Here is a 24,799-nt window from a genome sequence, read left to right as displayed (position 1 = left end):
AGTAATGCTAGCAAAATAATAAGATTTAATGAAGCTGAGATGTAAGGTCATGAATGTTAATGATATTCTACTTCTGCATAAAACTAAAAAGTTCAGTGTTGTCAAGTCAGGACCCCCATTGGGTTTCTGAGGCTGTAAATCATTTGATAATAGACTGCCCGTTTTCCTTCTGAGAAACCACTGGTGAACAGTTGCAGTAGGTAACCTATGTTAAATGTACCTAATTAAGTTCATGAGGAATCAAGAGGCAGTCATTTAAACAGAAGAAAGGGGAACTGAAGGAGTTGAAGAGTTTGGTGGGTGGAGAGAGGGAGCAGGGGGAAAAAGATACACAAATAAAACATAATTAAAAAAAGAAAGAAAAGGAATTGTTTAAAAGAAAAAAACAAACAGGATACTGAGTGGCTTTAAATATGAAAAGGTGTGTGTCAGAGTTGTACTCTTTCCCCATATTTATTCAGTCTATATTCTGAGTGGCTCTGGGTTGCTGAAATATATGAAAAAGAACCCAGTGTAAGAATAGGAGGCAGACTCATTAATGGCTTGTGATATGCAGATGAGACAACCATGCTCACAGAAAATGAAGAATACTTGAAGCACTTAACTGAAGAAGACTGAAATTATTCTAGCATTTAATATGGATCCCATTCAACATGAGGAAAACAAAACTCCATTACACTGGATCAGTTAATAACCTTGTGATAAATGGAGAAACTATTGAAATTGTGAAGGACTTAATTTTATTTGACTCTGTATCAGTGCCCATGACAGCAGAATAATGAAATCAGCTGCTTTACTGTTTTCAGTAAAACTACTGCAAAAGACTTCTTAGAAGTCATAAAGGGCAAGGATGGTACTTTAAGGACTAGGGTACACCCAAGCCAATCCATGGTGTTTTCAGTCACCACAGATTCAAGTGAAAGTGGGACAATAAAGGAAGAAGACTGAGGAATTGGTGACTGTAAATTTAACATGTTGAAAAAGAATAATGGCTATACAGTGAATGGCTGGAAGGACGAATGTATCTCAGAAGAATTATAGAGTTCTCCTTAGAAGTGGTGCTTCTTACTTTCCTCTTATTAGAGCTCATTCAAAGGTCATTAGTTCAGGATTGATATGGTAGCTCCATGGTCCACTGAGCCCCAAGCTCTGTCTTTCTTTTGCTCTGCCATTCCTAACATCTTCACCACCACATCCTAGCAAGACAGATCAGGTCTGTTTCCAGGAGGGTGGGCAAGACAGAGGCTCTCTCTCCTCTATTTGAACCCTTTGAAACCAACACCCTAAATCCTACCCAGTGAATTCGGCTTTGTATTGGTCACCATTTGGCTCAGGAAGGACAAGAGAGAGAGTTTCAGCAGAGCATGGGCCCTCCAACACACAAGGCTGTTATTAATGGAGGAAGGGAATGGCTGTCTGCCACGAGAGCATTCTGTAATAAACCAAACTCCACTTAGAAGGAAAAATGTCAGTCATGTCTGTCAATTTAGGGTGAGAGGTCAAGAGAGATTGTTAGTTTAAACAATTGTTTCAAACCAGAAAGCTTCCCTGTGAAAGTAAATGGCTGGTATACACAGATTGATTTTCTTCAGAACAATTACTAAGTGATCTGCTAGGTCATTTTAGAAGTTATTCAGCACTTAGTAGTTTCCACTATTGATTTTTTCCCCAGCCTTAGGTGGGTTGTTTTTTTTTTTCTACTTTCAATGTGTTCAACTTCCTGTTTAAAATATTTTTCTATGGATAGATCTATATTTGTGTCTTAGGTGAAATATAGCCAGGGTGCCCCATGGAGGCAAGAATGAAGAGGTTTTGTCTATCATTTTCTGGCTGTGTTGCCAGAAGGAAGCAGTCCTTGGAGGGGGACATCATGCTTGAAAAGGTGAAGGGTCAGTGAAGGAAAGGAAGACTCTTCACAGGATGGATTGACCCAGTGTCTGAAACAGTTTGCAGCAGATTGTGAAGACGGTGCAGATCAGAAAAGATGTCCCTCCCTTGGATGTAGGATCATCATGAGTTGGAGTTGATTCCAATGGGTGGTGCCTAACAGCAACAGCAAGCTGGCTTTGAGGTCCTGATATACCTGTCAGCTGCTGTGAAGAGCGAAGGGGCCACGTGGGGACAGCTGACCTTTACCAACCTCACAAAGGGGAACTGTTCCAGCCAACAGCATCAGAAACATTAAACCAAAGCCCATGAGGTCAGAGATGTCCCCCACACTCCCATACCCCATCTCAACCCCAAACTTGTGGCTTTGCTAGGTCCAAAATCTGGTTTGATCGCTCACAGACCATACAGAACCATGTTGAAGAATTCAAAAGGTTATAATTCAGTTTAGTAGTAGAATAGTTGGCCCCCTTCTCGTGTGATTTAGTCTTTGGTGGTGGTATAACATGTTTTTACATTGTGTGTTTCAAGCTAATGAACACAACTCCCTTTCTTCTTTATGTTTTGCATTTACTTCCAAACACTACAGAATTCCTTTTGACATAGATCCTTGTTTTCTTGTCATGTTTAAACATATGGAAACACATTTAAGAAACTTGAATTTCATTCCCCCTCCCCTTGGTTGATGGCTTCATTAATTTTCCTTGTGAAATTCAAGATTCTCTTTGTTCTAATTTGAAACGCAGTCACTAAGTAAATCCCACATGTATGGGAGTTCTATCTTGTATTTCCACAGTGATTTGCATAAATGAAATTCTTACCACATATGATTGATTTGGACTAAATAATAGTCATGCGAACCAATGCATTTTTGCCTTTCTTGCTTTCTAGGTATAGAAGCCTCAAGCATTTTAACTATGATGTCTGCCAGAGCTGCTTTTTTTCTGGTCGAACAGCAAAAGGTCACAAGTTGCATTATCCGATGGTGGAATATTGTATACCTGTAAGTACAGAGTTACCGTTCTTTAATGCATTTCTTTTGAACTAGCTGCTACATAAACTTTTATTCTGTTTCCTTTTTTTTTTAATAAGGAGATAATTATATTACAATTGCCAACCATACTTTTGTGGTTTTAACTTTCAAATAAATTTTTAATTATCTGACATTGACAGAATAATGTGCTTTTTAATGTGAAAAATTAATTTATTACAATGTCCATGGCATTTTTATTTCATTTTAAACAGTTTAATGACAGATATTTTTAAAATTTCATACTGACCTACTTTGGGAATGACAGTAATTGAGAGGAAATATTTCTTTTAGACATATTTAAAATATATTTTCATAATTAAATATTATATTCTTGTTGGCTTAAAAATGTCAGAAATGTAGATATTAAAATATCATCCATAAACCTAACTCCAAAATGAATTACCTTCCTGTGTTGTCCCACAACTTTGATTTTGTTAGAATTTCTTTTTATTCCACCTTTTTACAATGCACTTTTTCTTAAATGCACTTTTTCTTAAGTGCTGTCCCATTGTTGTCACAGAATCCATTTTCCAGGTTGTATCTAATTGAGTATAATACTGCAGTTTGTCTTGTTGTTCTCTTTAATTTGGAAATTTAGTTTTCTATTATTGTGAGTAATACTATTATAAATATATGGATATAGATCTGTCTGCATGTTATATGAGATAGTCTGGTAATCTCGTGGGTAAGGAGTTGTACTGCCAACCAAAATGCAGGTGGTTTGAATCCACCAGCTGCTCTGTGAGAGAAAAATAATCTTTAATGTGATTTATACCCTGAAGCCCTTTTAGACAGTAAGCTATGAGTGGTTCCAATTTGACAGCAACTGGCTGAGTTTGTTGTATAAAGTACATTTCCATAGGCTAAAATGTCATAGAAATATATGACATAGACAATGAATATTAGAATTTTTGTAACATTTTTTAATTGGTTTGCTTAAAAAGTTTATATACCTTGTATTTCACACTATTCTTCATTCACACTGTTTCACACAATCATTCTCATGCATTTTGGGGGTTTGCGGTGTTTTTTTTTTGCTATGGAATTTGTTATAATTATCAGAGTTCAATTAATTTATTAGGTATATCTACTACCTTCTATAAACTTTTTAAGATTCATTTTAATGAAAATTTACAGAAAATTTGCATTTCAATTAATTCATTGTTACACTTTCCTCCCTGCCCAACCTCCTTCCTAGTTTGCTCTTCTCTTTGAAAATTAAAAGAAAAAATCTTTCATTGTCATGCAATCCCTCCCTCCATGTCTACTGCACTATGCAGCATTCATTCTGGACTCCTGAAATGACAATAATACCTAATCCTATATCCCTTTTGAACAGTTTTTATAAGATCTTTCAGGCCACGTTGTTTTTCTACAGAATTGTACACCACTTTACATTACTACCAGTCTTTGTTAATGACCCAATAGTGACATAGCCTCACTAGCATTGGATATTGGGTCTTGTTCTTTTGATGTAAAGCTTTTTTTTTTCTGAAGTTATTCTTATTTTTTTGTCAACAGCTATTCTTTAGTTTTCCTCTCATATCGTGAATCAAAATTTATTCATAGAACTGTGCATTTCCTTTGGTTTTAGGGAATTGAATTCTTTTCTGGATCATAAATTGGCAGAAAGGCTGCAATACTTATAAAATATAAACATATAAATCTCACATTCTTAGGTATCTTATCTTTTTTAAAAAATATATCCTCAATATGGTGAGAAAACTTCTAGAAAATGTCACCAAATAATACTAATAGAAAATATATCCTTGGCAGATAATAATTTTAACCAGGGGTGGAGAAATGTCAGAAGATAATTTTCGAGCTTTTTAAAATTATGATTATTAACTTAATATATTCACTCACTCACAAAATAAATAGTAAATAAATAGTAAATGCTTACAGTGAGCCAGATGCTATTTTCATCTCTTGGTAATCATCATTGTTTTATAAAGATAGCCACGATTGCTGGCTCCAGTGCTGTGTGGCAGTGAAGTAGAAAACAAACAAATAAGATCATTAGAAATGGAAATTAATGTGTTTAAAGAATGAAGCAGGTAATGAGAAAGTGATTGGAGGTGGAATTTTAGATAAAGAAATTAGTGATGATCGGCTTGAAAGTTAGCATTTATATTCAAAATGAAAAGACAAGAAAGAGCTGTGCAAAGACTATGAGGAGACTATATGAGAGAAACAAACAGCATGCACCATTGTTAAGAGATGGGAAAGACTTTGGTGCAGTTGGGGCAAAGAAAGAAACAGGAGTGTATTACTGTACTGGGGCATGAAATAATCTGCGTTTCCTGGTCAAGTGAACATTGAGGCTCTTTGTTCAGAAGACCCTAAAAATTTGAGGACAGCAGAAGCAGAGAATTATACCAAGCTCTAAATCTTTCTCAAGTGTGAGCTTGTGCAACTTATGGGTCAGATAGTCATAAAACTCTCTGGAATGGTAAAGAGGTGGATGTGAGTATGAACAGAAAGAATCAGAGTAAATCATCACACAGGGGAGAGAGGGAGTTGAGAATAAGGGAGAAGCAGGTGTCGGATGGTGCACATGGTCCATTGTAAAGAATTTGGGTTGAGGAACAATATAGTGTTAGTATTTACTTAAGTATAGTTAGAAATTTTGAAAACTGATTGTGGATATTGTTCTTAGGTACAGTCAAGTCAAGCATATAAATCATAGCAACCCTCTGAACAAAATATCTGAACCCTGTTTTTTTCCTGCCCCATCCTCACACTTTCTGACACACAAGAGCCCGTTGGATCAGTCACCATGTCAGTCCACCTGCTTGAGGATCTTTGTCTCCTTCGCTGACCCTCCACCCATCCCAACATCATGACCTTTTCCAAGGAATAGAACTTCCTGTAACATGCCCAAAGTATGTGATGCAAAGCTTTACCATTTTTGCCTCCAAAGAACATTCCGGCTGCACCTTCTCCAAGACATATTTGTTTGTTCTCTTGGCCATCCATGGGATGTAGAGTGCTTTTCTCCAACACCACAGCTCAAAGGCATCACTTCTTTTCCTGTCATCCTTATTGTCCAAATCTCAGATGCATAACAAGTGATCAGAAAGACTAGGGCCTGAATCAGACACACCGTAGTCCTCAAACTGATATCATTACTCTTCAATAATTTGGAGAGGCCCTGAACTGTGGATTTTTCCAGTACAGTATGTTTCCTTATTTTCTGACCGCTGGTACCAAGAGTGTTAATTGTGGATCCAAGCAAGATGAAGCTGTTGACAGTTTCATTCTCCTCACTATTCATCATGATGTTGCCTATAGCTCCAGTGGTAAGAATCTTTGTTATCCTGACAGTAAGATGCAATCCATACTGAAGGCAGCATTCCTTGATCTTCTGCAACAAGTGCTTCAAGTCCTCCTCTCTTTCAGCAAGCAAGGTTATGGTATCTAAATAATGCAGGTTATTGATGAATCCCCTCCAATCCTGATGCCACACTCCTCATAGAGTCCAGCCTTTCAGATAATTTGCTCAGTGTATAGATTGAATAAATATGGAGAGAGGATACAACCCTGGTGCACTGACTCCCCAATTCCAAACCATGCCATGCTCCTCTGCTCTGTTTGTGCAACAGCCTCCTGATCCAGGCATAGGTTCTGCATGAGCACAATCAAGTGCTCAGGGATTCCCATTCTTCTCAATGTCAGCCACAACTTGTCATGATCCACACAGACAAACACTTTGGCATAGTCATTAAGTACAAATAGACATTCTTCTGGTATTCCTTATTTTCAGCCAAGATCTATCTGACATCAGCAATTATATCCCTGGTGTCACAGCCCCTTCAAATCCTTCTTGAATTTCTGACAGTTCCTTATCTGTGTACTGTTCCAGCCATTTTTTAAAATGATCTTCAGCAGTATTTTGTTTACATGTGTTATTGATGATATTACTTGAGAGTTTCCCCATTCAGTTGGATCACCTTTCTTGGGAATTGAAAGAAATATGTACCTCTTCCAATCCACTGGCCAGACAACTGTCCTCTAAATTTTTTGGCATAGACTGTTGAGTGCATCCAAAGCAGCATCTGTTAATTGAAACAAGTCGGTTGGTCTCCCATTGATTCCTGGGGCCTTATTTTATACCAATGCCTTCAATGCAGCTTCAGTTTCCTCCTTCATTACCATTGGCTCCTGTTCATATGGTGCTTCTGGAATTTTTCAGTGCAAATCAGTTCTTTCTGGTGCAGTGATTCTGTGTATTCCCTCCATCTTCTTTTGATGCTTTCTGGGTCGTTAAATATATTGCCCATAGCATCTTTCAACATTGCAACAGGAGGCTTAAATTTGTTTTTACGTTCTCTCAGTTTGAGAAATGCAGAGCTAGTTCTTTCCTTTTTATTCTCCAATTCCAGCTCTCTGCACATTCCATTCTAGTACTTTGCTTTGTCCTCCTAAGAAAAATGTCTATTTGTGTTTTGCCTATATTATATATACATATGTACATATATACATGCATACATATACAGGTACATATGTGTGTGTATACATACTTAGTATATTGCCTATACAAAGGCATTAGAAGTGTTGATCATAACAAGTTGTGACTGACTTTGAGAAAAATGGGGGTCCCGGAGCACTTAATTGTGTTCGTGTGGAACCTATAACTGGACCATGAGGCTGTTGTGTGAACAGAACAGGGAAACACCGCATAGTTTAACATTGAGAAGAAGTGCATCAGGATTGTATTCTCCCTCAATACCTATTCAGTCTGTATGCTGAGCAAATTTCCAAGAAGCTTGACTCTGTAAAGAGGAGTGTGGCATCGGGTTTGGAGAGAGATTCATCAATAAACCTGTGTTATGCAGATGGCACAACCTTGCTTGCTGAAAGTGAGGAGGACTTAAAGCACTTGTTGCAGAAGATCAAGGAATGCAGCCTTCAATATGGATTGCATCTCACCGTCAGGAAAAGAAAGATTCTTAACACTGGACCGATAGGCAACATCATGATGGATAGTGAGGAGAATTAAACTGTCAACAGCTTCATCTTGCTTGGACCCACAGTTAACACCCTTGCTACCAGCAGTCAAGAAATAAGGAGATACAGTACACTGAGAAAATCTGCATTTGGAGACCTCTCCAAATTATTGAAGAATAATGATGTCAGTATGGGGACTAAGTTGCATCTGATTGAAGCCACAGTCTTTCTGTTCACTTTCTATGCATCTGAGAGCTGGAAAATGAATAAGGATGACAGAAAAAGATTTGATGCCTTTGAGCTGTGGTGTTAGAGAAGAGCCCTGAACATCCCATGGAGGGCCAAGAAAACAGATGTGCCTTAGAGAGGGTGCAGCCAGAGTACTCATTGGAGGCAAGAATGATGACGTTTTCCTCACATATTTTGGGCATGTTGCTAGAAGGTGCTGTTCCTTGAAGGGGGACATGATGCTATAAAGGATGGATGTTCATCTAAGGAGAGGAAGACCCTCAACCAGGTGGACTGACACAGTGACTGCTGCAGTGGGCTCTTGTGTGTCAGGAAGTGTAAGGATGGCACAGGAGAGAGCTGGGTTTAGATCTTTTGGTCATAGGGTTAGTATGAGTCATACTCAACTCAGTGGAACCTAACAACAACAATGCACATGTGTATTTAATCTCTGAGTGACCTTTATCCTCACGTCCATAATGCACATGATGTGTGCTTTTGATAAATGCATATGCTAGAGGTTGAATTCTGATGAAGAAATGTCTAATAACTAATTATTTTGAAGTTTCCTACATAACTTTTTGTAAGTTATCCCTTTTTAAAAAGACTATGAGTTATTCCTTTTTAAAATTAATATAAAAACAGGAAAAATTAATTATTCTTTTCTTGCGTATTATAGAAAACCAGGAGCAACAGTTAAAAATAGCTTTAGATGTCACTGGAATTATTAATATAATAATATACTGATTAAGACAGCCTTGGTATGTAATTACTGAATATTTGTGTCTGTATATCTAAATTTACATAAATATACATAAATTTTACTAAGGATATAATCTTTTATCTAATATTAATTTAAAATTAAAATTCTGTGAGTCGTCCTCCTGTAATTTAGGGGCTCCAAAGTAGCTGGATCTTCACTTTGGAAAACTGAAAAACTTTAAGTTTTATGTTCATCCAGAACAGTCAGCCCTAAGGACAAATTAAGATTAACCAAACACATAAAAAAGACTTATTTAAGATCCAGAGGCCAGTCTCCCAGATTATACTGGATAGTGTGACTGCCTTCTGGCCTCAGATTTTTTTTTTTAATTGTTGTTGTTGTTGTTGTTCCTTTTTTCAGTGTGTCATATTTCTACCAGGAAATGGAATCCCTCTCAAAGGATTTTTAGGTAAATGTAAAATTAGACTGTGAGGCATTGGTGGTTCGGGCATAGAATTCTCACCTCCCATACAGAAGTCCCCGGTTCACTTCTTAACCAGTGCACCACAAGCACAATGACCTTGGTCTCTCAGTTGTTAAGATGCTGAACAAATCTCAGTGGAGCTTCCAGACTAAGCTGGACTAGTAAGAAAAGGCCAGTCAGCCAATGAAATCCCTGTGGCTCATAACGGGGCATCGTCTAAGGTACCAGACATAGGGCTGGCGTAGGACTGAGCAGAGTTTTGATTCCCTTTTGTTTGGAGCTACCATGAGTCAGGAACACGGCACCTAACAAAACTGAAGTTAGCTCACCTAAAGGAAAATACGACCCAATTCTCTCCATTAGTGGTTAATAAAATGCTCTAGTCATATCACTGACTTGATTTCTTCAAGGTTTTGTTTGTGTTTGCACCACTCTGTCTGAATGTTTCTGTTGTTAAAACTCTTCCTTAGTTTGTAAATCTTATTTTAAACCTCCTAACTCCAGCTGTTCCACAGGAGAAAGATGGGCAGTCTTCTCCCGTGTAATTAACTGCCTCTGAAAACCCTCTGGAGTGTCAGCTTAGGCTTGGTTCCATTTCAGTGGCACACAGCAACTCATCTTACCCCCAACTTATTTTACCAAATACATAACCTGTTACCTTATGTTTCTCTACCTATCAGCTACTGTTGTTGCTTACCAAGTTAGAACCGAATCATAAGAAATTGCCTATCTTTCTCCCACAGAGCAGCCAGTGGGTTCAAAACATGTTCCTTTGAATTGGCAGCTCAACTCCTTACCGTGAAGCCACTGAAACTCCCTATCTTATTATCTATGACTATTGTTTTTAGATATAAAGAGATTAATAGTGTATGAATTGTTCTTATTGTTGGTATATGTTGTCAAGTTGCCTCTGACCCACAGCAGCCCAGTGTACAGCAGCTCTGAACCCTGCCCTGTCCCTGAGGCAGTCTCACTGATTCCAGCACATCAACTCATAATTCCCCAGCCAATCTATCTCATGTCGTGTCTTCCTCCCCTGTGCTGTCCTTCTACCCTTCCAAGCATAATTTCCTTCTCCAAGAACCTGTCTTCTCCTGGCCACATGCCCAAAGTATGTGAGACGGAGCTTTAAAATCCTAGCCTCCAAGGAAAAACTTGGTTTTACCGTCTTGAAGACAGACTTTTTTGTTTTCTTGGCAGTCCATGAGATGTTTAAGATTCTTCTATAGCACCACAATTCAAAGGCCTCAATTCTTCTTCTTTCATTCTTTGTCATTGTCCAGCTCTCTGATGCATAGCAAGTAATTGGGAAGACCATGGCCTGGATTATTAGGCATGCCTTAGTCTCTAGACTGAGATCGTTGCTTTTCAGCACTCTGGAGAGGTCCCTACAGCAGATTTTCCCTTTGCAATTTGTCTTTTGATTTCCTGACTCATCTGGTACCAAAACTGCTAATTGTGGAGCCGAAGAAACTATAATTGTTAACAACCTCAATCTCTTCTCCGTCTATCATGATGCTGTCAGCTGACCCAGGGGACAGAATCTTTGTCTTCTTGATGTTGAGTTTCAATCCATATTGAAGACTACAGTCCTTGACCTTCTGCAGCAACCACTTTGGGTCCTTCTGAGTTTTCAGCCATCAGGGTTGTGTCATCTGCATAGCGTAGGTTTTTGATGAGTCTTTCTCCAATCCTGATAACACATTCTTCCTCATAAAGCCCTGATTCCCAAATGGTCTGTTCTGCATATACATTGAAAAGGTATGGGGACAGGATGCATCATCCCTGGTGAACTGTCATGATTTATGAAGAAATTGGTTGTGATTGATAAGAAAAATGTTTCTTTTGAGGAAATGAGGGGTTTTTTCCCTTCTTCTAGGAAATTATTTTTTTTAAACTCATATCCTCCCACTACAATTTTAGTAATCCACATTTGTACGTACAGGAATTCTTTCATTAATATCAATAATAATTCATCCTTAAGAGACAATTTGATTTAGACTTAATGTCCTTTACCACTCAGCAAATCCCACTTTTTCTCAAAATAAAACTGAAATCTGTCTTTGTGTGTCAGACTCTTCGCTTTCCATGGCCAGCATGTCTTTCTGTGTGGTGGTGTTACCTTCACATGCAGTTTTTCAAATCCTTGACGACAAAGATGTATCTTATTTTTTCACTGTGCTTGTTTAAATCTGGATCATAGAAGCCACATGAGCTAATAGCTGATAAAACAAATATTAAGAGTTAATCTAACTCATCTTCATTTTTAGAGGAAACCCCTCAATAAGTTTTAGAGTAAATGGTTTGTGCAAATTAGTGCATAGGTTTCATGATTTAACTCTATTGGTGGTGGTGTTGATTGCCATCAAGTCAAGCACAACTCATAGCAATCCTATGACCAAAAGACCTGAAACCCTTCTATAACTATCGTCATTTATCAAAGTTCATAGAGTTTCCAGAGGTATGTTGATTAGGAAGTGGATGCCACTCCTGATTCCAGACCTGGCTTAAACTAGGAGCTCCACCAAACACTGTTTTAGAAGAGGAAAAAAATAGACTGTGTACCACAGGGACTATAGCCTTCAATATGGATTGAGGCTCAACTTCAAGAAAACAAAGATTCTCACCACTGGGCCAACTGGCAGCATCATGATAGATGGTGAAGAGATTGAGATTATTAAGCTTTAGTTTCCTTGGCTACACAATCAACTCTCTTGGTATCAGAAACCAGGAAATTAAAAGACAAATTGCATTGGGTAAGTCTGTTGTCAGAGACCTCTCCAAAGAACTGAAGAGCAGTGATGTCAGTCTGGAAAAAAAGGTGTGCTGATCCAGGCTATAGTCTTTGTAATTGCTTGCTATTCATCAGAAAGCTAGACAATGACTAGGGATGATAGAAGGAGAATTGATGCCTTTGAGCTGTGTTTCTGGAGAAGAGTATTGAATATACCATGGACTGCTAGGAGAACAAACAGGTTCATCCTAGAGAGGGTGAGACCAGGCTACTCCTTGGAGACAAGGATTCTGAAGCTCCATCTGAAATACTTTGGACATGTTGCAAAGAAGAATCAGACCTTGGAGAGGGATGCCATGCTTAGGAGGGTGGAGGGACAGCATAAGAAAAGAAGATTCAGTGGCTGGGGTACGGGGTGGTAGATGTGTCAGAGACAATAAGATTTGTACAGGATAGAAAAGGGTTTAGGGCTGTTTTACATAGGGTCGCTATGAGTCGCAGGCGACTTGACAGCACATAACAGCAACAGTAACCACTATTATACATATGCTCCATAGACATGATTGGTGACAAATCCATAGGGAATTTCCCTGCGAACGCCAATTTAGTGCCTCTCTAGTGGTTTGAATCCACCAGCAGCCCCAAGGGAGAAAGATGGGAACTCTCACCCCATGTGGTATACAGCCTCTGAAAAACTCCTGAAGGACCAGTTATGGTTCCAACTCAGAAGCTGTGATTAGAGAGAGAGTTGTAGACAAATATCCATCCTTCCACAAGATGGACTATTGCTATATCTGCAACAACAGCCAACTCAACATTGGTTGAACTGGACAATATTTCCTTCTGTTATACATAAGGTCACTGTAAGTTGAAACTGATTCAGTAACATCTAACAACAACATGTGAATGCATAAGTGTGTCATAGGTAGAGAAATAGATTGATAGGCAAAGAGAAACAATATCTATAGCTTTTTTTTTACTTTTTCTACTCCTTTCAACTCTAGTGACCTAGTGTCAAAAAGCATTGCTGCAATCCCAAAGGCACATGGTTCAAGGCCACCAGCTCCTCTGTGGGAGAAGGATGGGCAGTCTCCTTCCGTGCAGTTAACTGCCTCCTAAAACCTGCCAGAGGGTCAGCTATTGGTCAGTTCCAATTCTACGGTACACAATAACAACAATCCTTTTAACAATAAAACAATAGCATGTTACTGATGTATCACTAATATAATCCCTTGATTCTTAAATTAGATTTCGTAAGAATCCTTTTCTCCCGAAAGGAAACAACAGTTTCCCTCATCATTCACACTCTCCCAAAACTTGATAATTGTCCTTCCATTTCAGTCCCTGGACTTAATATTAGCACATAGTGGTCCATGTACGCCTGCTGGAATCCTTTCTTTCTTGTGTGCTGCCTTGTTTATATCAGTTAATGTTTCTGGAGACTGGAAATGTAAAGAAAATAAAGAATAGTGAAAGGGAGAAGAGGTCTGTATCAATAAATTCTATAAACCTCCTTAACAAGTGTTAGAATGTGTTAGGGTTAAAGATCAAGGTCATAGCCAAAATTTATTCTCATTACGTGTGCACTACATACTTGAGTTCAGAATTTAGAAATCATTTGAATAGTTATATTTTATATTAAGATGTTCTGATTTTAAATTTCATTTTTATTGGCATACGTTTATGATCATTTAATTGCATGATGGGCAATTACCCTAATTGGATCTTTTCAAATCATCTGTTCTCTTCCAAATGTATTGAAAATAATCAAAATTTAATTCAAATATAATTGCTTCCTATTTTAAATTTTTGTGTTACAACCTAAAGGCGATGTCTTCTTTGATTGAAAGAGAGAGAGGATAGTGAATTTTATATGTAGTAAGTTAATAACTTAGGTGAGTAACTGCCCATACAGTTACAGACATAAGGAGAGAACGGAATAGGGTTCAATATTAAGGAAAAGGCAATATGTTTGGAATAGCTAATGGGGCAATCCTGAGTCACCAGAAGATGAGTAAATTGATTCCTGCATTGCCACAAAGGTGAAGCTGAGGTTAATTGGCAAGGTTTATAGCGTGTGACTGTATCATTGCTCAGAAGTTTTGGAATTTTTTAAAAAATGGTAGGGATCACTGGAGGTCAGGGAAGTAGAAGATTCAAAAAGTGTTAATGATAGTGTCATACTTTGGGCAGGTTATCAAAAAAGACCAGTCCTTGAGAAGGACGTCATGCTTGGAAAAGTAGAGTCAGCAAAGAGAGAGAGGTGCTCCGTGAGCTGGAGCGATCCAGTAACTCCAACCCTGGGTTTAAGCACTGTAGAGATTGTGAAGACGTGTGGGGTCAGGTGAGGTTTTGATCTGTTGTATGTAGTGGTCACTGTGAATTGGAGTTGGCTCAGCAACACCTAACAGCAGCAACAACAATATTGGAGTTGATTTGGGTTTTCTCCATGCTCAGAAAATCCAAAGGAGTCTGTTGTTGTTAGGTGCCCTCGGGTCGAGTATGACTCATTGCGACCCTACGAACAAAAGATCTGAACCCAGTCCTGTCCCGCACCATCTTCTCACTATCTGACACACAAGAGCTCATTGCAGCAGTCACCATGTCAATCCACCTAGCTGACCCTCAGACCTTCCCAGCATCATGTCCCTCTCCAGGGAGTAGCCCCTCCTAGCAACAGGCCCACAGTATGTGAGGTGAAGCCTCATCATTCTTGCCTCCAAAGAGCACTCCAGCCATACCCTCACCAGGATGTGTCCATTTGTTCTCTTGTCCGTCCATGAGATGTTCAGTGCTCTTCTCCAGCACCACAGCTCAAAAGCATCAAATGTTTCCCTTATTCATTGTCCAGCTCTCAGATGCTTAGCAAGTAATCAGAAAGACCATGGCCTGAATCAGACACACTTTAGTTCTCAACCTGACATCATTACTCAGTAATTTTGAGAGGTCCCAGTGCAATGCATTTCCTTAATTTACTGACAGCTGTTACCAAGGGTGTTAATTGTGAATCCAAGCAAGATCAAGCTGTTGACAGTTTCAGTCTCCTCTCCATCCATCATGATGCTGCCTATTGGTCCAGTGGTAAGAATCTTTGTTTTCTTGATATTGAAATGCAGTTCCTACTGAAGGCTGCATTCCTTGATATTCTGCAACAAGTGCTTCAAGTCCTCCTCACTTTCAGCAAGCAAGTTTGTGTCATCTGCATAACACAGGTTATTAATGAGTCTTCCTCCAATCCCAATGCCACACTCCTCTTCATAGAGTCTGGCTTCTTGAATAATTTGCTCAGCACACAGATTGTATAGGTATGGAGAGAAAATACAACCCTGGTGCACTCCTTTCCCAATTCCAAACCATGCAGCATCAAGTTGCCTTATTTGCTTAAACTGAGGAGGACTTGAAGCATTTATTTCAGAGGGTCAAGGACTGTAGTCTTAAATATGAATCTAAGTTCAACATTAAGAAATTGAAGATTCTCAGTGGTGAGAATCTTCATGTAGTCAGAAGGGACCAGGTTTTGGATAAGGATTATTATGTTTGGAAGGTGGTAGAGCAGGGCAGGAGAAGAAGATCCTGGATAAGATGGATTGATACAATAATTGTGGTAAGAGAGTAGGTGTATCAGGAAAAGTGAAATTGCCTCAGGATAGAACGGATTCAGAACTGTTGCTCATAGGGTCTCTATGAGAGATAGTCAACTCAACAGCACATAACAACGTAAGTGATGGGTTTATCCATTGGGGAATAAACGTAAGATCTAGAAGGCCTGGCACAGTGGCGCCACTGAATAATTTCTTTTGCATCACAGTTTTCATTGTGAGTTGGGAGAGATCATTCCAACAGTTAAATCTAAAAATACCATATTTGGCAGCCTCCCTGGATCAAGGGTAGACTATGTAATCTTGCTCTGCTGAGTGTAGAAAGAGAAGAAACCAAGGGCAAAGTTTTGTGTTTGGTTTTTTTTTTTTTTAAAAAAAGCACATCATGGACCATTTTTCATCAGTGACACTAAGGAAACGAGAGCTGTAGTTTTCTCATAGTGTCTTATGTAATAAGTAAAAAGTTAATGAACTTATTTTTATGAGCTGATAGTAAGATTATCTCAAAGATGGATGTCAAAAGTTTGGACAAAACCAAATGGACTGATAAATTATGATACATTCACACAATGCAATACTATGCAGCACGCAGGAGCAATGATTTCATAAATTATTACCCAACTTGTAAGGGACTGGAGAGCATTATGCTGAGTAAACTAACTCAGTCCCACAAGGACAAATACTGTGTAAAATCATTATTGTAGAATGAGAGTAAGGATCCAGGAGGGGTGGGAGAGGGTGGAAGCAGAGGGATGAGGATGTGCAGGAGGAAGGGGATTAATCATCAGCTTCAGCTTGTACAATTTGATGGATGAGGGGGTAAGGGAAATTGGAAGAATCTGATTTTGAAAACAATTTATTCTAATTTTATAAATAAACTAGTAGAAAATTAAATTTTTTTAAAAAAATAAATAATGCCATTTCAGTACAGTTCTCCAGAGTTAACTCCTCTTCATTTACTCCTCTCCACCTCTGCCAGCCTCACTGGACTGACGACTATAAAAATCAAACATAGGAAAATGCTGATTCATTCTTTGGAAAACTCAACATTGCATTAGTGTAGTTAGCTTTTGGCAGTCTTTCTCTTTCAAGAGCAAGTTTGGATGCGTGCCCTTAAGTGGAAAGTGCAGCGTCATTGCTGTTTCTCTAACCTCAGCATCGCACAGTGGTTCGGGTTTTTTTTAGCCTTTGTTCCTCTGACCCTGTTTTGCAGCGAGTGTAGTGCATTTAGAGTGTGTCATTAACTTTAGAGGTGAGGTCTGACAAAGTCCATTTTATGTTGAATGACTTAGTGCCCTACTTGCTCTGGGCCCACTGGAGATTCTATAAACGCTAACTTATTTAAGTTTTATGTTTTTCCATTAAAAGATATTTAGAGGTTATTTTGAAAGTTGAGAATGAAAAAACCAAAAATATTGATAATGTCTTATTTTGTTAAGTCCTGTAAAGTTGAAGTATGTGTGTATACACACACATACACCGTTAGACTGTTGACTTCTGTACATCTTCTAATGAGGGTGCCGTTCAGCACTCATTTTGACTCTCATACATGATTCAGATAATAATGTAATTATTCTACTCATGTGAAATGACTGTTCTTATATTACCTTTAGGTTCTTCTGCGTACATCCATGTTTCACTCTGAGTGTAGCTTATTCTATTTATAATTAAAAGTCGAGTATTTGCTAATGATAAGAAAGCCATAAAGTTATAAATTTACTATTCTCATAAAATGTTCAGAGTTTTAAAATTAATCTGGTTTCCCCCACTTTGGTTTAAAATACTTCCGTTATGTTTGTTCAGATTGTTCTTTACTTAGAAGTTGAATGTTTTGGCCTCTAGTTGATTGGCCTTTGGTTAATAGTTCCTTTGTTAGGACTGCTTTTGGGTCTTTGGTGCTATCATGACAGTTCTTTGAGCTGAAGGAGTTAAGATAATTTATTTTTTCATTATACTTTACTGTAATACAGTAGGGATTAATGTTTTCTGATTCAATATTTTTCTGTATATTTGCCTTGCCTTTCTTTCTGATTAACATCAATAAGAAATTCTCAATCAATAAGTATTCTCAATCAAGGAATAAAATTAAGAAAAAATATAATAGTTCTCCTTTTTTTGTGATGGGATAAGCAAAAGAAAATCCTAATAATAAAAAATCATGTATAAGCATAATAAAAAACCAATGTATACAGGGTTCTTCATCCCATCTATTTGGGAGGTTTTGATAAGAGAGGTATTATGGTGAATATGTGCCAGGATAGATATGATTGATAACTAAGTGATGTTTTTCCATTGTTCTTTATTCATTTACCTCAGTTGTGGAGAGGAAGTCAAGAACTAGTAACTTAACACTGGCCAAATAAATTTTCATTAATTTTTCACTATTATTTTATAGCCGTACAGTGGAGAGTACAAAAGGAGCAGATGTACATGAGAGTGTCCAAGTCTGACTTCGAAAGAGGAACTGTCCCCATCAGTAATGTCCATAGCACCATACAAATAGCTACATAGTCAGACATGCCACTTCACATGCTCCAGCGCCTATTTTTGCCAATCATTGCGTCCAGTGTTTGTTGAAAGACTCACAGACTTTACTCACAATTGTGGAGTTTTTAGGGTAAATCGTTTGGAGAGGGCAGGAGGCACAGAATATCTCACAATGCAAGCCCAGGTTCAGTTCAGCAGTCTTAGGCCATATTAACAAGGGACAGTTTCTTGTAAGTCACCTTTTCATCCAAACATCCAACAAGCAAAACCTTTAACTGTGGCCTTTACCTCCAGCGTTCCTCAGATTACACCTTGCCATAGTCTCTGCACAGCAGAGCCATAGTCTCTTCACATTCTCTCCACCACCATCACTGCTCTTTTTAACAGTGTGGAAAACATTTTCTTATATTGGTCCCACAGCTGTTGATGTTTTGCAAGTCCATATGTTTGCTGTTAAGATAGCTGGAGATCACTGCTCCCCAAAAGGGCCTAGCACAATAGCTAGAAAAGCAGTTTTCAAGGGTTCTGCGAATCTGTGAACAGAACTATAATGTTGAGTATTCTTCTGCCCACATATCTGTAAATTCACTTCTTAAATGCTTCTCACATTGACTCAGTATCATCAGCTTCACAAAACAACAATGGGAAGGACTATACTCATTTGGATCTTTGAGTTCTTAGTTGCTTGTTGGAATTACAGGGATTTGGGAAGAACAGCAGAGGCAGCAGTGTTTTTAATTCTAAGCTTTGCATTCTCCTTTTAGTGGTAAAGTAGTTCCATAAAAACAGAACAACTAACCACAAAGACATACACAACATTTACAATAAAACATGGTGGCAGCATATTGTTATTGTTGTTATGTGCCATCGAGTCGCCTGCAACTCACAGGGACCCTGTGTACACTAGCTCTGAAACTTGCCCTATATTTTGCCATTTTCACCATCTGTGACAAACCTAATCCCATTTCTCCAGTCACTAAGTCAGTCTTTCTCATGCTAGGTCTTCCTCTCCTGTGTTGTCCCTCCATGCATAATGCCCCTTTCCAAGGACTAATTTCTCCTAGCCATGTACCCAAAGTGTATGAGACGAATCTCAAAATCTTTGCCTCTAGGGAGCAGCCTGGTTTCACTCTCTCCACGACAGACCTGTTTGTTCTCCTGGCAGTCCACCAAACAAACCTAAGAGGCGACAAGCCATAATCAATGGCAAAATCTTTATAGTATCAGCCTGTGCTTGAGCTTTAAGGTTGTTGCTTGAGAATAAAGGAAAACTTGAAAGCTCAAAAACAAATGAAGGCAGCAGAAAAGGGGGAAAAAGTCTTTTTTCAAAGAGAGTGTAACAAGTATTGAAGTCAGAAAAAGAAAAAATTGAGTATACAGAGTGAATGTACCGTGTGTGTGTGTGTATGTGTGTGGTGGTGGTGGTGTTGTGTACTGTATAAATGCATAATTGGAATTATCACAAAGAAATCTGAAGCAGGAAAACAGAACAGACTCTAAAAATAAAACGGAAGAAAACTTTTCTTGAAAAAGATGTGAAGCTACACACTAAGAGCTTATCACATTCCTTACCTCAGAATGAGCAACTCAAGTCACGCTCTGTTAAAATTACAAAACGGTAAAAAATCACTGGGCCTCTTAAACAAAAAAGGGGGTAAATAGTGCTCCATAAAGGGAAAGAAATTTATATTATTGCGAGACTTTCCACGATGATGCTGTATGTCAAAAGAAAAATGAGGGAATATTTAAGATACTTGAGAAAACTTAAGAGCACCAATATCCAAATAAATTATTGTTGCATTCTCTTGAGTTGCCTGCATCTCACAGTGACCCTGTGCACAGTAGCTGTGAACCCTGCCCTATCCTCATCCAGTCTTAACTGTTTCTATCACACCTACTACCCCCATTACCCCAGTTACTGTGTCATTCCATCTAATCTGGGGTCTTCCTCTCTGATGTACCTCCACCCTTTCAAGCATGATTTTCTTCTCCATGGACTGGTCCCTCCTTGCAACATGCCTAAAGTATGTGACATGGAGCTTCAAAATCCTTGCTTCCAAGGAGCATCTTGGTTTCACCCTCTCTAGAACAAACTTGTTTGTTCTCGTGGCAGTCCATGGTATGTTCAATACTCTTCTGCAGCACTACAACCTCCTAGTATAAAGGATAAGGTAATACAAGGGATTATTCACTTTGCTACCAGCCAAAAGTTTGGTAGTCTTAATGAGCCCAAAAGCACTTCAGTAGAAAAACCTGGTGATCTGCCTCTAGAACTTTACAGCCATGAAACCCCTATGGAGCACAGGGCTGTTTTGAAACTCATTGAAGTCAAAGCCATGGCAACTGGTCTACTGGAGTATAGACCGCAGACATGAAAATAATATCATAATCATGAAAAGATCCAATTTGAGAAATTTATGAGAGGTGAAGCTTCAAATGATTGAAATAACTGGGGAGACAGAATCTTAATGTTGAGAGCATTAAAAGGCAATATCTTACTCACACCAAACTGTAAATATCTAATTTCCTATGAAGCCTGTATTACATGAGTGCAAAAGAGAAAATACAGTCGATGATAGCTGCATGTGAGGATGCATCTGAGAATGGAGTTGCAATTTAGCTGAATTACAAATGAGAAGAGAACGAGTAAATCAAAACAATATTTTAGTAATCATTTTGGGATGCTATTAGTATTATGAAACTCTTGTCTGTGTATTATGGGGAGAAAGACAATGAATAATTAAAAGGTAGTTTAGTTCCCTCATCCCTTGCATCTTGAGAACCAGAGCTGTTGGTATGGAAGAAAAGAGAAATGTGATCAAAAAAGGATTGAATAAAAGCCCTCTAGTCTAGAATTTAACTTGGAAATATTGGTGTGAGCACATGAGGAATTTTATCTTTAAACCCCTACTTCTTATCTTTGTTCAGTGAAAAGTCCAGAAACGAAGAAAAGTAAGCTTGCGCATCAGATAATACAGAATAGAAAAGAAACTATTGAAGACTTCAAGAGCTGTGTTAAAAAGAGTCAACTGGAATAGGCTCTTCACCAAAGATGAGACAATTTGGGTTTTAAAAATGATTATGATAATTCCTGCTGAAGATTATCCAGAACCAACTGGAACAGTACAATGACAGAGAACTACCAGAAATACAAGCTGGGTTTAGAAGAGGTCGTGACACTAGAGACATTATTGCCAATGTCAGATGGATCTTGACAGAAAGCAGAGAGTACCAGAGGAATGTCTATCTGTGTTTCATTGACTATGGAAAGGCATTTGACTGTGTGGATCACAATAAATGTGGCTGACCTTGAGGAAACTGAGAATCCCAGAACATTTGATTGTGCTTATGCAAAACCTATACTTGGATTAAGAAACAGTCCACCAAACAGAGCAAGGAAACACTGCATGGTTCAAAATCAGAAAAGGAATTCATTAGGGATACATCCTGTCCCCGTACCTTTTCAATCTGTATGCGGAACAGATCATTCGGGAACCAGGGCTTTATGAGGAGAAGTGTGGCATCAGGATTGGAGGGAGACTCATCAACAGCTTACGATATGTAGATATCACAGCCTTGCTTGCTCAAACTGACTGAAGAAGACCTGAAGTGCTTGCTATAGAAGGTCAAGGACTGTAATCTTCCACATGGATTGAAGCTCACCATCAAGGAGACAAAGATTCTCACCACTGGGCCAATGGCAGCGTGATAGATGGAGACGAGATTGAGAATGTTAACAATTACAGCTTGCTGGGCTCCACAATCAAACACTCTTAACACCTGCAGTCAGGAAAGAAAAAGACAAATTGCATTGGGAAAATCTGTTGTCAGGGACCTCTCTAGAGTGCTGAGAAGCAACGATGTCAGTCTAGAGACAAAAGGTGCACATAATCCATGCCATGGTCTTCTCAATTACTTGTGCTTCAAAGAGCTGGACAGTGACTAAGGATGACAGAATAAGAATCGATGTCTTCTAGTTGTGGTGCTGGAGAAGAGTCTTGAACATACTATGGACTGCCAAGAAAACAAACAAGTCAGTCTTGAAGAGGGTAAAACCAAATCTCTCCTTGGAGCTAGGATTTTGAAGCTCCATCTCACATATTTTGGGCACATGGCCAAGAGAGACTTGGCCTTGGAGAAGGATCTCATGCTCAGAACGGTGAAGGGACAGCACAAGAGAGGGAGATCCAAGATGAGATGGATTGATAGAGTAATTGGGGTCATGTGGGTTGGTGTGTCGGAATTAGTAAGACTGGCTCAGGATAGGGAGGGGTTCAGAGGTGCTGTACATAGGGTCACTATACATTGCAGGGTGACTCAATGGCACATAACAACATACAATGTTGGTTATTTTTTTATTTTCTTGTTTGAAGTCTGTAAGACCTCAGAGAGGGCCTTTGTATTTAAAAGTTGGTTGTTATTATTTTGGAGGAACATTCTTCTAAGTGGTACAGCACTCTTCTGTCAGTATGCTATATTGAGATAACCTGAGGTTGCTATCATGCTGAACTTTGTGCTGTTGCGGCACCAAATGCCGTAACAGTTACCCGTGGTGGACAGAGATGCAAATTAAAGAATAGTATTCCATTCATTGTCAAAAAGGACATCTGAAAATCTCCTGAAGTACGATGTTGTTAGTGGTAGGATATGCATGTGGAAGTAGGATTATAGATATGGCTGTACCAGTCAGATCTAATTTGACTATAGACACACAAAATAATAAAATTTAAAAAAAAAAAACACCAAAACAACAAACTTTCTGGAGAGTCAGCTGTGATTCAGTGCCAACTTGATGACAGTTAGTTGGTGCATGAGGCATGAAGATAGCCCAAGTAAAATCTAGAACCAGTTACATCACTATTTCCCTGTGTATCAACAGTGTACTGAGACAAGGGCCAGACAGACCAGGAAGGAAGGCTTAGTAATCTCTTTCCAAACATTACTCAATGAAAAGTGTGGTGGAGCTGGTGTTGTTGTTATGTGCTATCAAGTTATCTGCGACTCATAGCCACCCTAAGTACAATAGCTCTGAAGCCTGCCCTGTCCTGAGCCAGTCTCACTGACTCCAAACTCCTACCCCCATTGCCCTAGTCACTGTATTAATCCATCTCATCCAGGGTCTGTCTTTCCTGTACTGTTCCACCCTGCTTCCAAGCATGATGTCCTTCTCCAAGGATCAGTCCCTCCTGACCACATGCCCAAGTTATGTAAGACAGAGCTTCAAAATCCTAGCCTCCAAGAAGAAATTTGGTTTCACCCTTTCCAAGACAGACTTATTCATTTTCTTGGCAGTTCATGGTATGTTCAAGACTCTTCTCTAGCACCACAACTCAAAGGCCTCAATTCTTTTATCATCCTTAGTCATTTACAGCTCTCTGATGCATAGCAAGTAATTGCAAAGACCACAGCCTGGATCAGGCTCACTTTAGTCTCTAGACTGATGTCGTTACTTCTCAGTACTCCGGAGAGGTCCCTGAAAGCAGATTTAATTAATACAGTTCATCTTTTGATTTCTTGACTGCTGGTGCTAAGAGTATTGATTGTGGAGCCAAGTAAGCTGTAATTGTTAACAGCCTCAATCTCTTCCCCATCCATCATGGTGCTGCCAGTTATGTGTACACATTGTGTGAAAGGTGTCTAGATCATAATAAGACATTGATAATGAACTCACTGCTATGGAGTTCAAACTATCTCATTGCTGACCCTCCAGCAAGTTTTCAGAGGCTCTCAGTTGCCCATCTTTCTCTCCTGCTGCAGCTAGTTGATTCAAACCACTTGCTTTTGGATTGCCAGTGCCACTCCTTACCCACTAGGCTGTGATGTAAAATAAATTCCCTGTGTTGCAAGGCATTTATAATACACAGCGACCACAACAGTAGACTTGAGCAAACCAACAGTCTGTACCAGGGCTGAACATTTTGTTTTGTTGTATATAGAGAGCCATAATGAGTCAGTGCCATGTTGATAGCAAGAACAAACACAGAAATAAATTGGGCCATAAATATTTATGGGGACAAAGAGGCCTTCTTCGTGTTACATGTCTATCATGAAAAGCTTCTTTCCTTTTCACTCATTACCCTGACGTTCAGGGTAAACTTATCAGTGAATATGATTATTTACACTTGTGATTGATGCCTGTTGCAAAAGGTCTCTCTGTCCTTGACAGTTGGTGGCACAGTCCACATTGTGCTTTCTTTAAAGTTTCCCTTCTTTTCTTACGACTATGCTCTGCTTCCTTATCTTCTTCCTGGGAAGAGGTTAAACTCCCAGAGTGCATCTCTCATACTAACCTTTTTTCTTCCACTGAGTGTTCAGATGCTTTTCTTCTTTTCATTAATGGCTAATGTGCTATCCCTCTGCTTTACATTTTGGAGAGCCCAGGACCACTTTATTCTCAGTTATTTAGAAAAGGCGTTATGAATCTAATGCTAAGGCCTGGTACTAACATGAAACTGTTCTTAATGGACTTTGTGGTTATTAAATGGAAATGGATGAATTGTAGTTTGTAGGTAACTTGAATTATTCGTATCTCTTCTCTGCTTTAAAAGCCTAGGAGAAGAAGTGCCCTTAAGAGTTTTACTAGAAATAAGTTGGAATGGTTGCAGACACAAGAGCAATGAGGGTTTTTTTGTTTGCTTGAAGACAAAAAAGTAACAAAACCACAGAAAGATTGACTCCGAATTTAGCCATTTTT

The 24,799-nt window shown here is 38.8% G+C and overlaps 1 protein-coding gene across 1 annotated transcript in view; it reads left to right on the top strand.

Moving 5' to 3' along the window:
* The window catches only part of UTRN (utrophin), a 704,039-nt gene that overhangs the window by 643,824 nt on the left and 35,416 nt on the right, over window positions 1-24,799 (top strand). The window contains exon 64 of the mRNA XM_006891679.1: window positions 2,779-2,890. Coding sequence (XP_006891741.1) covers window positions 2,779-2,890 — 112 coding nt within the window. The remainder of the gene's footprint in view (window positions 1-2,778; window positions 2,891-24,799) is intronic.

The sequence above is a fragment of the Elephantulus edwardii genome, unplaced genomic scaffold, assembly GCF_000299155.1.
Source record: "Elephantulus edwardii isolate Elephantulus edwardi_28Jun2011 unplaced genomic scaffold, EleEdw1.0 scaffold00102, whole genome shotgun sequence".
In the NCBI taxonomy this organism is placed as follows: Eukaryota; Metazoa; Chordata; class Mammalia; order Macroscelidea; family Macroscelididae; genus Elephantulus; species Elephantulus edwardii.
The sequence above is the reverse complement of the archived record's forward strand: the minus strand, read 5'-3'. Positions and strand labels throughout refer to the sequence as shown.